General features: G+C 33.8%; 1 protein-coding gene across 4 annotated transcripts in view; it reads right to left on the bottom strand.

Annotated features, from left to right (window-relative positions):
* Positions 1-15,400, bottom strand: part of Ube3d (ubiquitin protein ligase E3D) — a 170,051-nt gene that overhangs the window by 123,553 nt on the left and 31,098 nt on the right. For all 4 annotated transcript variants that reach the window (XM_047557048.1, XM_047557050.1, XM_047557049.1 and 1 more), the window contains 3 exons: positions 11,700-11,769; positions 9,246-9,354; positions 6,704-6,864 (listed from right to left, as the gene is read on the bottom strand). In XM_047557048.1, the coding sequence (XP_047413004.1) occupies positions 6,704-6,864; positions 9,246-9,354; positions 11,700-11,769 (340 nt within the window). The remainder of the gene's footprint in view (positions 1-6,703; positions 6,865-9,245; positions 9,355-11,699; positions 11,770-15,400) is intronic.

The following is a 15,400-nucleotide window of genomic DNA, read 5'->3' as shown; positions in this document are numbered from 1 at the left end:
GAAAGTGATTTCAAAAGAAGCCTTTATATTTTCCAATAGGTACTGCTGACTTTATTATTTTTTAGATTAATTTCCATTCAATGCTTTCCTATTCAAACAAGCTAAGGCCTAGGACTTCTGGGGGGAAAAATCAACATCTGTATCCTAAAATTACAATCTATGACAGCAGATATGAACATCCTATAAATCTGAAGTTTCTGCTACTGATAGTACATAACTAAATAGACAAATATTCACTGAATATAGTATAGTAAGCAGTATAATTGACGGCAGTGACACAAGGCTGACACCTTCTAAACTACCAAGGAAATTTTTTTTATGGAAAACATAAATTAAAGTGGCATTTTCAAATCTCCTAAAATTTTATAGTTAGAGACTACAAGATACAATTAAAAAGCACTGAATTTGGAACTCTAAGTATAGCTCTGTCACTGATAAATGGACTAATTGAAGTTATTTGTCCTTTTGGTTTTCAGGTTCCTCATATGTAAAATATGACTTGGACATTCCTATCTGAAGTTTAAGTCCAACCTACTCTGCAAAGTAAGCATATCTAATTGGAATGCATCATCGACAGTCACCTGGTGACTCCTATATGGGAAGCAGAAGAGACGCTTCCTTGAGATGACTTAATAAAGTGCTCTTTAGGGGTTGGTGACATGTATAAGTTCAGTCAGTCAGTCACTGATTCATTCATTCACTTATTTTAGCATCATATTCACACTTCGAATAAATTTGCCCTGTCCCAGCAGATTACACAATTATTAAATAAGTCTTTAGATATTCTGCTACATGTAAAATTATCATCGACTAACATTTAGTTTGTTTTGTTTTTATCAACCAAAAGAACAAATTTCTGTAGATCTAGTTAAAACTATTTAACTTTATCTCCAAAATGTTTCAGGCAATGATAGTCTTTGCCACATCACTGCACAGTATCAAAGGTAAGCAGAGTTTGATAATGATTTCTTTTGATATGACACTAAAAGCACAAACAAAAACAAAATAGATAAATGATACTATGCTAAACTTAAAAACTTCTGTGCATCAAAAGATACAATCACTCAAACCAAAATGTGTCTGTAAAAATAAAAAAATATTTTAATTAAAAAAAAAGATACAATCAACAGTGAAAAGGCAAGCTACAGAATGGAGGGAAAAGTTATAAATTGTGTATCTGATAAGGGATTAATAACAGGATATATAAAGTACTATTATAACTCCACAACAAAAAAATTAATAATCCAAATTAAAAAATGGACAAAGGACTTGAACAGGTATTTCTCTAAAGATGATATACAAATGACCAACAAGCATATGAGAGGATGCTTGATATCACTAACCATTAGAGAAATGCAAAACCACAATGAGATATCACCTCACATCCATTAGGATGGCTACTATCAATAAAAGAACAGAAGATAACAAGTGTTAGCAAGGATATGGATAAACTGAAATGTGTGTGCACTGTTGGTTAAAATTGCAAAATGCTGCAACTATTATGGAAATAGTTAGAGATTCCTCAAGAAATTAAAAATAGAACTACCATATGATCTGGCAATCCCACCTCATGTATAACTAAAAGTATTGTTTTCCTTACAGAAAAAAAGATGAGTGCTATGATAAACATTTACATTATATTTCACCATTTATTCTGTTTATTCTAACAAAGTTAACATACAAGGTTATAGAGATTTTGATTCAAGCCATAAGAGAATTTCTCTTACTTTCAGATCTAAATATATTTCAAGAAAATCATGGGCCATAACACACAGAAGAAGGCAAAAAACAACTTTATTTCAAGAGGCAGTATAGAGCAGGGTTTCTCAACTTTGGTACTATTTTAGCATTTTGGTTCAGAAAATTCTTTGCTGTGGGAATTCTCCTATGTGTTGCACAATATTAAGAGCAATCTTATCTATTTACTAGATGCCAGTCCTCCAAGTAATGATAACCAAAAATGTCTCCAGACATTGTCAAATATTTCCTGAGGGACAAAATTACCCTGTCTAGAGAATTTGAGGCCATGGGTGAATTGACAAAATGGTAGAAGTAAACTTCAGAAGTTAATTTAGTCTAAGCTAGAAAGTTAATACATAGCATCTGAACTCTGATATGTAAACTAAAGAATGTGAGAGATAGATTATTTTGTCAATATAAAACATGAAACAGTAAATCACTGGTGCTCACTAAGATGTGAAATACTAGCTGGAACAAGAAGGGAAGGGATAAAAAACAACATACTTCAAAATGTTGAGCAAGATTGCTAGAAAGAACATCCTAAAAATATTATATGCCACTTTTTTGTGAGTGCTCAAGGAAATAAAACCATAGTTACATTTGCTATTTTCCTTATTTAGACTACCATCTGCAATCCACACTTCCACTAGAAAAAAGTTCTAGCCAATTGGACTAAAATAGTTAATGTACCACCCAATGTGTCAAAAATATACCAGGGAGTCTAAAGTTTGCTCAGTCATGCCCCAAAAAGGAAAACACTAATATCTTTTAAAGACAAAAGTAAATAACTCGCAGCATGTTTATCCAAATGGAAAAATTTTCTTCCTACCTTAGGGGACACAGAGCCAAAAAGTAGCAGGAGGAAAAGCATAACAAAAGAAATTTTATAAACAGGTAAACTCATTCATTAGATACTAACTTGTTACCAAGACATCTGGAGTTGAAAAAAAAAAAAGTCTACTAATCAAATACCGAACACAACTGACTACAGTCACTATACTTCCAGTGTCACAGGAATTTGTTAAGAATAAGTAAGTATAGTGTAAGTGCATCAAGTTCTTAAAATACTACTTAACAAAGGCAGTGTAAAGATTCTACATATAATTAATATAATATTTATCACCATAACTGAATCTATGACTACCTCCTTTTCCTTAATACCCAAAAGTTGAAAAAAGACAAGTCCAGACAAGTCCTGACATGTCCAGACCAGCAAATCCTTTGAGTTATCTTTCACTAATCCATAAACACAGGCTATGCTACCAAGAACTCACAGTCATCAACAGCTGAACTATAATTATCAAATACAAAGATAAGTAGAATATCAAATACCACTGTATAAACACAAATTGTATGTTCTGAACTCTTTAACAAATAATCGTGGTAAGCAGGACAGACGTGGTCCTAGCTGGCCTGGAGCTCAAACCTTGTGCAGGATTCTAGTCAAACCATCAAACATTTGGGAAGAGCAATGGCATGAAAAAAGAAGCACTAAACTCAACCTATTTTCAAAAATGAAGACCTAACACCCAAGGGAAAAGAAGTTAATAGAGAAAATGGGAATTTAAGTACAATTACTATTCTTAAAGAGATTTAAAGCATATTGTATCTTTAAGAATAAATATGAGAAAATTTTGAGTGAACATTCACATTTAGACACATCTTTATGAAATCCTAGAAAACCAAAGATAAAGAGAAAATCCTGAAGTTCATCAGAGACAGAATAGGTATAAGAAATTTTCAGATATTCAAGGACTGACTATAGTTTAAAAGAACTATTGAAGAATATACTTGACCAAATTAAAAAATGAAACAAAGAATACTGAATGAAAAAACAAATTGCAGATAGAGTATAGCATTATTTTTAAATCATGTTAAAATACATACAATAGCATTACATACTTTTATAGAAATATGGTTCAGGACTTTTGGTTTAGTGAAGAGGAAGGAAGAAATGAAGTCACCTTCATTAGAATCTTGACATAGGGAAAGGAATCACTGAGGGAGCAAGTCAGAGGAGAAATATGAAACTTTACACATCCTTCTTGTTCTAGTGATGAGTAGGGATATTAAATCTAAATACGGATAGTAAAGTGTATTAAAATTTTAAGATTAACCATGAAAAATCATTTTGGAATTATTTTTTACTTCCATATCTTCAGAGAAAAGAAATGACATGGATAGTGGATCATGTCCTACTACCTCAATAATCACAGTAAATATGAATTAATTAAATTCACTATTAATATAGACAAGCTATCACATTGCAGTTTTAAAATATCCAGTTATACATAGTTCACAAGGTATACATTAATGAGATATATACCTGAGATAAAATGACACAGAACAGGTGAAAATAAAGAAATGCAAAAAATATAATGTCAATAATCTTTTAAAAAGTAAATATAGCAGTATTAACATAAAGCAAATTAAATGAAAAAAATCTGCATCAAATGAAAAAGGAGCAAAATTTCCTGACAAAATATGCAATTAAACTGTAGCACCACAAACCTTTATGTATCTAGTAACTTCAAAAGACAAAATGCAAAAACATATAAAAGCCAGAAGACAATGACTTCTATAATCGGTTTGAGATTTAACACACATTTCTCAAAAGCCTACATTTCAAATAAATAGTAAAGATGAATATAAAGGATTTAATAAACTTGTATATAAATCTACATTAAGGCACACACACACATACACAGAATATTATCAATGAACAGTTTAAAAGTTGACCATGTCTTAGGTCATTGAAAAAAGTCCGAAAAGCATAGAACACTTAATCATATTCTCTGATTGTACCTCAACAAACATAAGGAGAGTAGACTGAACCTGTTTCATTAAGATTGGCATCAGATAGGGAAAAACCTAAATGATGAGAGAGCAGGGAAATGGGCATTTAAAGAAACTTTAGGTGGGATTATAAATTTGCATTGCCATTCTACAGAAGAATTTGAGATTATCTACAAGAATTTTATGTGTGCATAACTGTTGTGTTACCCAACAATTGCACCTCTAAAAATCCCTCTTATAAAAAACCTACATATAAAATCAGAGAAAACAAATATAGAACAGTACATAGTCCAACACTAATTATAACAGCAAAAAGAAATCAATAGTAAAATGATCAAATGATTTATAGTATACCCATTTCATAAAATGTCAAGCCCTGACATGTAAAGAATCTCCAAGACAAAGTGTTTTATTTTTTTAAAATGATTTTTTTAAATGATACACATGTATCATTTAGCTTATGTTAACATGCAAAATGAATAGAAAGCAATGTAGAAGAGTGCACAACACAATTTATATCTAGAAAGGGACATAATGGAGAATTTCACATTTTAGTTTCTGTCTCTGAGTATTTGAATCTTTTATGATTGCACTGTTTGCTTAATTTAAAAAAAATGAAAAAAAGCAGTAATTGTTTTAAATGTCTTATTTATTTCCCAGAAAAAAAAAATGGGATCTTTCTGTTCCTAGCACAAATTTGATCAAACCTATCTCAGAATACAGATCAAGTATAAACTTCCAATCAGTCCAGTAAAATACTTGCTGTTCCCTTGGTTAAGGGATGGTGGGAACACAAGGTTAAGAGAATGATTCTATAAAACAGGCCAATGTGCTGACCTCCGCATGCTTTCTTTTCTAAGAAGTAATTTACCTGCAGCCTTGCCTGGCCTAAATGAACAGGATATGTCACAGTCCTTAGCAAACTACCTGTTAATTACAAGATACATGCAGGTCCAAAATAATGTTGATAAGAGGAACCCATGTTACCCTGAAGGAGGAGACTTTGTGACCAGATACCTGACACTCTGGGAGATAAGAATAGTTCCCCCTAACAATAAAAACATGTTTAAGAATGTATGGTTAAGAATTCAATTAGAACCAGTTAGCATGGGTCAAGGTGATCAAGAGATGACATGGCAATGGATACTTGAAAGTCTGATGTTCTGCTGCTGTTAGTCAAAAGTCAAGAGGGGGGACTATCTGAAAACTTCTCTTGGATCTCCAATAAAACCAGAGTGCAGGAGAGGCATGTGGTCCCTCTCCTCTCTGAGAGGACCCACTCTCTCCCTTGAGTGTCCTCTTTCCCTTTTCCTATCTCTTCAACAAACTCATTCCTGTTACTCTAAGTGACATGTCTGAAACCTTTCTGACTCGATCCCAAGAATCAGGATTTGAAGAGAGGGTCTTTGCGTTGCCTCAGTTTCTTGGAAGGTCCCTGCTCTGTAACTAGGAATGCTCTTCCCTCAGCCATGGCTCTCCACTTCACTTCCTTCAGGTCTTCCACTTAAATATCATCTTTTCTGAGGAACCATTCGACTTTTCAATATAAAATGACAATCACCTATACCCATCCAAACTTCACAGCTTCCTTATGTTGATTTTTTTCTTTTTACTAGAGTCATATACCACCCACTTTTTAGTATCCTTATCTTTACAAGGGGTGATAACAGTATCTACTCAGAGGGCTATTGCTAGCCTTAAGGGAGCTAAAAGTTCAGGTGAGCTTAGATGAGTACTGGACACAGAAAAAGTCATATAAGTCTTTGACTTTTTGTTGGTAGTGGTTTTGTTTATTGTCTGCTTCCTCCTGTTTGAATGACAAACCCTGAGGCAAGGACTGTGTGCATTATTGTATCCTGAATGCCTGGAAAATGCTTACCAGTAAGTATTAATAACTGCTGAAGCCTGATCTAGTATTGCAGCCATATATAGACAACCGAGATTATAAGAAAAGACCAATTACTTTCAGTAAAAGCAAGATTTCTGCATGTTAGCATGAATCATCTGTAATAATTCAATCTACTTTAAAAGCATATTTAGCAGCATGACTCCTAGAAATTACAAGAAGGGAAGTGGTATAGTACTATTTAAGTTATTAATTTCTTAACACCAACATGACAACAGAAGCTAAAACAGTGTGGAGTGGGAAAACAAAAGCAAAACTTACTTTTCATCTCCACTTCTGATGCATGGCTGGTAGAGGACCTTGACAGCATTCTTGGCAGAACTGAAGTCTGCTTTTAACGTATCTTCCAACAGAGGGAACTTTTTGATGTGGTTGGAACTCAAAGATTCAATCACCACACTGTCTGAGTTTAAAAGCCAGAGCTAAAGGTGTGACAAGAAAAGTCCACGTATGAGGATATTGCCACCCTATTTATATTTTATACTGCCATCAAAAAAAAAACCCTATTCAAAAAAACATAGAAAATCATGCATATAATTTCTAAGTAAGGTAGGACTTTCAGAATTTAACATTTGAGAGTGCAACCAACATCATAAAGTTAAAAAAAAAGACAACTAATGAGGACAAAACATTTGATACATAAATAACAAAGTAATAATATAAAATCTATAGATATATAGTTTCTAAAAATCAGTAAGGGGCAAAAATAGCCTAATAGAAAAATAGGCAAAGAATAGTAACAAAGTAACAAGGAATGCGATGAATGAAAATTAAAACATCAATAGGACTAATAATAAGGAAATGCAAAATTTCAATGTCGCCATATTTTACCTATGAGGTTAGAAAATATAAAAAAGATTGATAATATCCAGCTCAGAATGGGTATGGAATGGGCATTCCCATATGTGCTAATGGAAGGGAAGAGTATTTGGGGATGCAGATGCATGTGATTCACTGAGAGAATACTCTCAGGAGAAAGGAAGTGACAGAAATGGGAAAATGTGAGGGAAAGACCTGCAAGGATGGAGAATGCAGGCTCATCAGGAGTCAGGCTTTGGTCTGATCCCATGGGAAGGTCCTGAGATTGAATGATACCTACAGAAATGGCTCCACCTTAAGGTCAAAGGCCTCAGCTTTTTGTGGCCCAGATTCAAACCATTGACAGGCTGACCAGGGTAGGAATGGGTATGGGATAGTAAGAAAAGGAAACTTCCTGGGAAAGACAACATCCATTATCGAAGGCAAATTTCTGAAGAAGGGAATATCTATGAACCATTGGCATCCAACACTGTCAGCAGCTGGGAATGGGTGTACCAACCCAGTCAACAGGATCTGAGTGGGGCACCAAGAACATCCACTGTAAAAGAACAATTAGTACAACGTTTTGCAAAATGATTATCATCTGAGTTTATGCCGTACAAATTCCAATGCTGTATTAGAGTAGAAAGATGCATTTCTAAAGAAGCACTAAAACATACGGGCAAAATTTCTTTGTAGCATGTCTTTTTAAGTTGTACAATGAAATTCCAATCATTAAAGAGTAAGACCTATACTTACACTAATGAAAAATAATCCTTATGATCTATTGTTTTGAGAAGAAAGCATATTATAGAAAAACATGCTGATTGTGTCATACTGTTTCACTTTCATAAACAAATACCTGTGGGTGTGCATATATAAAGTTTATATGGATAGAAAAATATTGAAGTTCACACATTAGACTATTAATATAAGATTACTTCTGAAAAGCATGATGTGGTGGGGAGGGGAGAGGACAAAATGGGGAAGCTAACATTTCTTTATGTTCTTCATGTTATTTCAGTGTGTTTCAAGAATGTATTATTTCCATAAAAAGGAAATTTTTAAAAATTCAAATATATATATTAGAAAATTTTTTAAGTTCCTATTTCTGATTTTCAACTTAAAAATCTTACAAGACAAAAAAAGTAAACCTGAGTTCAGACTTTGACTATGAAGTGGATTTAGTATCAACTGAAGTTGGAAAATATATTAGCTTGCCACAGAAGTTCTCTGGAAGTAGAGAAACACAGGGTTCCCACAATGGATGGCCAACAGCAAAGCCATACATAACTATACCCCAAGCCAAGGCATTTTTGTTCTACCTTAAGCACCCAGGACAGTGCCTTTCAATTAAGAAGTGCTCAATGTATATTAACTGGTTGAGTAAGCCAAATGTACAGACAGAGAAGACTTGGTTCATGATGTTTTGGTTTTCAGATAAATGCCCCAGATTCCTTTCTGCAGAGAATTATTTTTAATAGAGATAGTGTAATACTAGACCCTTGTGGTATATGTAGGGGATGAGTGCTAACCACAGAGCCTTTTCTCCCAAACTTGCCACTTTCTCAAACATCAAGATGTCAGAGGCAATTAAAAAGTAACAGGAGCAATAAAACATATTTTAAAGTTAAGAGAATCAAATAGCCCAGCAGGGGAAAAAAAAAAGGATCAAATAGGAAGAAAAAGAAATAAAGACAGAATGGTGTTATATTGACCATTAAAAACAGAGTGAAAAACCTTACTTTTTGTATGAGCTACTTAAGGGCAGAAACCAGGTTTTCTTTCCCTCTGTATCCCTAGACCCTGATACATGGAGGCACCTGATTATTTGATATTAAGTTGAGGAAGTTTAATTTATGAATTAAATGGATACTAAAAATTCAGTTTTTGATCATTTAGTTTCTAGACTTGTGAATTAGGAAAAAAGAAAAACAAAAAGTAGAAATTTTCTGAGATCCTAGATTACTAGGATACAAAAAAACTAGATGGAATGATTTCTTACCAAGATGTACACTTTGCCATCCTGACCTTGAATAGTGAATCTAAAAGTGCTTCTAGCAGAGGAGAGTTCCACCAGACACTGGGCAATAACACTCTGGACAAACTGAGACCTGTTTGAACAGAAATCAATTTTCACAATGTGCCTCTCATAATAACTCTAGCAAAATAAGCCAAAAATACATACAGGGTGCCTAAAAGGCAGAAACATCAGCATGGCAGACCTTTCCAGCCACTGGTCCTTCCCTCACAATCTGTGCTAATATGGATTTTTGTGTATTTTAGTGTATTTGTGTTTGCTCCATTCTTTTCAAAACCTATTCTCCAATTATTAATATACCTACCACCCCAAAGTTAACTATTCCTCTCTATTGAATACAAAAATATCATGTTAGAGCTAGTAGATATTCCACTGATGCTATAACATATATTACAAAAGAAGGTGAGAAATTTCCTTCCAAACATCACATAATCTATATTTTCTTTTTTCATTTAGATCCCCTTAAAATGACAGCTCTATGGTATAGAAAGTATTTGTAGGATGATAAAATGAAGTTTATATTCAGGTAGTCATACTTTTAGATATTAATAGATACACAAAAGATATTCTATAGTTAACTGTTACGCCACCTACAATTCCCCTCAGTGCTTGACAAGGATTCTGCTGAGTAATAAAGGTGTTTGCAAAGTCTCATTGTGTTGGGAATTGGGTGGCGGACTTTCCTTCCTTGCTTGCTTAATATGTGTAGGTTTACTATAAATATTTTATGTGTTTTCCCTGAAAATAGGGGTCTTAACAGAACCAGGGTTAAAACATAAAAACCAGACTTCTAATGGAACAGTGATTTCATATTTTGTCATTTGTAATGAAACTTTGAGTAACTAAGAATGTTATGAGAAAATACAAAAATAGATTCTAGCTGCCCATCCCCCGTTGACTACTCTCAGATGACCTGAAGTGTGTAGGCAAATAACTCCAACCCCATCAGGAATGATTAACAGGAACAGAAGAAATTAAAAAAATAGAGTTCCTACAGTTAAAACACCTTATGACAATACTTATTTAATTAATGGAAAGCCATGACATCCTTACAGAGGGATGCCTCTTAAGCCCCTGGATTAAGACCCTCCTTTATCTCCCACGGGATATTTAGATGTAAAATCAGGACATGTTATAATCTAGTTTGAAAGTATACATACAAGAGTGCAAGATATTCCATTTCTTAAAGATAAGGATTTACTAAATGCTGTAAATATTATTGGCCACCTATCCCCTGGAGAAAAAGTTCCTCAATGTTAGGTTAACACAGTAGAAGATGATGTCATATTATTGTTAGCTTAAACTGTCTAGCACTTATTAACCACAGCAGTAGCCACACAACTGACATTTACTCAACCCTGCTGAACTTACTTTAACCTTTATGATTAGTTAAGCAATATTAATATGTCTTATTGTTTAGTTATAGGTTATCACGAGTAAGCAATTACTAAAAATAATTAGAATACTTCATTGCCTGGTCTAGTAATGATTATACAAGATATTTTTGTTATTTTTCCTTGTGATCTTTTTCTGTTCTGGAAAAACATGTGTAACTGTCAACCTTTTAATGTATAAAAAGCTGGCTGGGAAAAATAAAATTTAGAACTTAGGATCCATTCCTTGAGTTTGTGTTGCTTTGTTCTCCACCTCGCCGATGCCTTCTTCATCACCTGTGACCACTACAACCTCTGCTAGGGCTAGACCCTGGCAATTAACTTTTGTTTGCAAACCAGAAAAGATTAAAAGAAAAGAAACACTAACAGATTTAGAGGTTAAAGACCTTTTTTTTTTTTTATTTTGAAACAGGGATCATTTGAAACAGCTCTATGTTTCAAATCTTAAATAGGTCAAATGAAAACCAGAAATAATTATTCAAAAACCTATTGATGCCAGTATGGTAGTACAGGCCCATAATCCCAGCAACCTGGGAGGCTGAGACAGGAGTATTGCAAGTTTGAGGCCAACCTCAGCAACTTAGCAAGGCTCTAAGCAACTTAGTGAGACCTTGTCTCATAGTCAAAAATAAAAAGGGCCGCAGATGTGGTTCTGTGATGAAGCACCCCTGAGTTCAATGTCCAGAAACAAAACCAAACATAAAAATCAAAAAACAAGAAAAAGATTGATAATAATGTTATAAAATTCTAAATATAAGGCACATAGAAAGAAGTACAAAAACTTTCAGAATTAGAAGACTTTTATGAATATATTTACCTACACCATACATAAGCAAAACATAAAGAAAAAAACCCTCAAATTGTTTGTATATGTAGTTAGGCTCAAGTATTTAAAAACTTTTCTCTAAGGTATTTCCCCCTTTTCTAAATAAAGAAAATTATGAATAAAAATGAATCCCTAATCATTTGTACCTACCCTTTCCCACATTTAAAAATACAAGTAAATTTAATTTGCTGTTTATACCTTGGTATGATAGGGAGACTTCTCTCAGATTGTTGAATAATTATCTCTGTCATATAAAACTTAGTGGTTTCTAGAAACAAACAAACAAAAAATTAAGAATCTTCCCAAAACATTAATATTTTTCTTGTGAGTACATTGGTCCCAAATTATGACATTCCAAACCAAATATACAACATCTGGTGAAATGATCATTCAGTAAACATTTTCCCAAAATGATTTAGTGTCAATAGACAAAGCCCTGATGACTACAAGGAGATGATTCTGAGGTTAGACAGCACAGTGTGTTTAGAACATCACGCTCAAAAGTGAATCTGTAGCAAGAAGACCGTTCATACACATAAATTAGTCACATCACATTCTTAGCCCATTTATGTAGAAATTGGACATTAGGTTTCCTCATGTCTACTGAATAGCCACAAACCTGAAAGGCAGTGAAAAAGGCTTTTCAGCTGGAGTATTCCAAAGCCCATGCACAAATGATATGATCCTGATATCAGTATTTATCCAGAATCTCATTGACTCTATCAATGTACAATTCTCACCAAAGCCAGTTATCCAATTACTTAGTTTATTTATGCAAACAGTCCACCAGATATTTTATAACCATTTCGGTTGCTTTTAAAAATCCACTTAAAAATGTTTTATCTTGGGGCTGGGGTTGTAGCTCAGTTGTAGAGCATTCACCTAGCATGCACAAGGCACTGGGCTCGATTCTCAGCACCACATAAAAACAAATAAATAAAATAAAGGTATTGTGTCCAACTACAACTAAAATATATATGCATATATTTTTTAAATATTTTATCTTATTAATAAAGGAAATCCAAATCGAAACAAGATATTTTTTAGCATCAAATGATTATTTTAAATGATAAGGTGTAGCACGAGATGGGCTTATGAGAAATGGATATGCTATCCTAACTAAAGATGATAGATTTCTTAGAAGCCACTTGGCAAAGGCCTTAAACTTTTGTATATATTTTGACACCACAATTAAGTGCTTAAGAATTTATCTTAGCTGGGTTTGGTGGCAAACACCTTTAATCCCAGTATTGGGGAAGCAGGAGGATCCCAAGTTCAAGGGTAGCCTCGGCAATTTAATGAGATCCTCAGTAACTTAGCACAAACCTGTCTCAAAAGAAAAAAAAAACTCACAAAAGAGGTGAAAGACCTCTACAATGAGAACTACAGAACACTAAAGAAAGAAATTCAAGAAAACCTTAGAAGATAGAAAGATCTCCCATGTTCCTGGATAGGCAGAATTAATATCGTCAAAATGGCTATACTACCTAAAGTTCTATACAGATTCAATGCAATTCCAATTAAAATCCCAATGATGTACCTCGCAGAAATAGAGCAAGCAATTATGAAATTCATCTGGAAGAATAAAAAACCTAGAATAGCTAAAGCAATCCTCAGTAGCAAGAGCGAAGCAGGGGGTATTGCAATACCAGATCTTCAACTCTACTACAAAGCAATAGTAACAAAAACGGCATGGTATTGGTACCAAAATAGACAGGTAGATCAATGGTACAGAATAGAGGACATGGACACAAACCCAAATAAATACAATTTTCTCATACTAGACAAAGGTTCCAACAATATGCAATGGAGAAAAGATAGCCTCTTCAACAAATGGTGCTGGGAAAACTGGAAAACTATATGCAATAGAATGAAACTAAACCCCTATCTCTCACCCTACACAAAACTCAACTCAAAATGGATCAAGGACCTCGGAATCAGACCAGAGACCCTGCATCTTATAGAAGAAAAAGTAGGTCCAAATCTTCAACTTGTTGGCTCAGGATCAGATTTCCTTAACAGGACTCCCATAGCACAAGAAATAAAAGCAAGAATAAACAACTGGGATAGATTCAAACTAAAAAGCTTTCTGTCAGCAAAGGAAACTATCAGAAATGTGAAGAGAGAGCCTACAGAGTGGGAGAATATCTTTGCCAACCATACCTCAGATAGAGCGCTAATTTCCAGAATCTATAAAGAACTCAAAAAACTCTACACGAAGAATACAAATAATCCAATCAACAAATGGGCTAAGGAAATGAACAGACACTTCACAGAAGAAGATGTACAAGTAATCACCAGATATATGAAAAAATGTTCAACATCCCTAGTAATAAGGGAAATGCAAATCAAAACTACCCTAAGATTTCATCTCACCCCAATTAGAATGGCGATTATCAAGAATACAAGCAACAATAGGTGTTGGCGAGGATGTGGTGAAAAAGGAACACTCATACATTGCTGGTGGGGTTGCAAATTAGTGCAACCACTCTGGAAAGCAGTGTGGAGATTCCTCAGAAAGCTTGGAATGGAAACACCATTTGACCCAGCTATCCCACTCCTTGGCCTATACCCAAAGGACTTAAAAGCAGCATACTACAGAGATACAGCCACATCAATGTTCATGGCTGCTCAATTCACCATAGCCAGATTGTGGAACCAACCTAGATGTCCTTCGGTTGATGAATGGATAAAGAAACTGTGGCATATTTATACAATGGAATATTACTCCGCAATGAAGAATGATAAAATTATGGCATTTGTAGGCAAATGGTCGAAATTGGAGAATATCATGCTAAGTGAGATAAGCCAATCTCAAAAAACTAAAGGACGAATGATCTCGCTGATAAGCGGATGAGGACATATAATGGGGGGTGGGACGGGCTAGCATTAGGTTTAGGGTTAGGTTTAGAGTTAGGCTAAGGAGAGCAGTAAGAATGAAGGAAAGAAGGACTGTGTAGAGGGAAAAGAGGGGTGGGAGGGGTGGGAGGGGTGGGAGGGGTGGGGGGGAGGGGAAAAATATAATAAACATCATTACCCTATGTAAACGTAAAAAAAAATAAAAAAAAAAAAAAAATTAAATTAAAAAGGTCTGGGAATGTAGCTCAGTGTAAAGCACCCATGGGTCCATGGGGTTTAATCCCCAGTAACCAAAAAAAAAAAAAAAAAGAAAGAAACAAAAAAGATATGTTAAAGATGTTAAAGAAATATTCATAAAATATGAAAAAATATATCTATAAAGACAATCATAATAATATTAGTATAAAAAATACTGAAAACAAATTAAAATGTCTAAAAAAGATGAATTAAATAATTGTATATTTGGCAACAGAATTACATGAATTTTAAATAGGTCAAATTTAAATCAGAAATAATTTACAATTTTTAATAAATCAAAGTTATTCCTAGTTGAGCAAGTTTCAATTGCTCAACACAATACACAGAAAAGGGCAAAAAAATTAAAAATGCTTAATATATTATTATACATCTAGAACCCTGATTATGGATTTATTTATTTCTCCTGAAGTTCTGTCATTTTCACTTTACTATTTTGAAGTCATGTTATTGGAGAAAGAAGAGAAGCTTTAAACATTACAAAGTGACCTCATTTGGCCAAGGTGTTGTCAATTTATAACTTAAATCCATGATTTTAATCTTATATATATTATTATTGTTGTTTTATAAAATTAATATTCACTTCATGTCCTCCACATATTAACTACTTTCTTTACCAATACTTCTTGAATTTATCTGAGGACATTTTCTTCTACCTGACTACAGGTAGAATTTTTCTTACCAAGAAGTCACTTGTGGCAAATTATCCATTTTTGTTTGTCAGAAAACATATTTATCTTTGCCTTCTTTGTTGAAGGATACTTTCATTTGATATAAAGTCCTAG

This window comes from Sciurus carolinensis, chromosome 7 (assembly GCF_902686445.1).
Source record: "Sciurus carolinensis chromosome 7, mSciCar1.2, whole genome shotgun sequence".
NCBI classification, from domain to species: Eukaryota; Metazoa; Chordata; class Mammalia; order Rodentia; family Sciuridae; genus Sciurus; species Sciurus carolinensis.
Note: the sequence above shows the minus strand (reverse complement) of the source record. Positions and strands in the feature narration are given on the sequence as shown.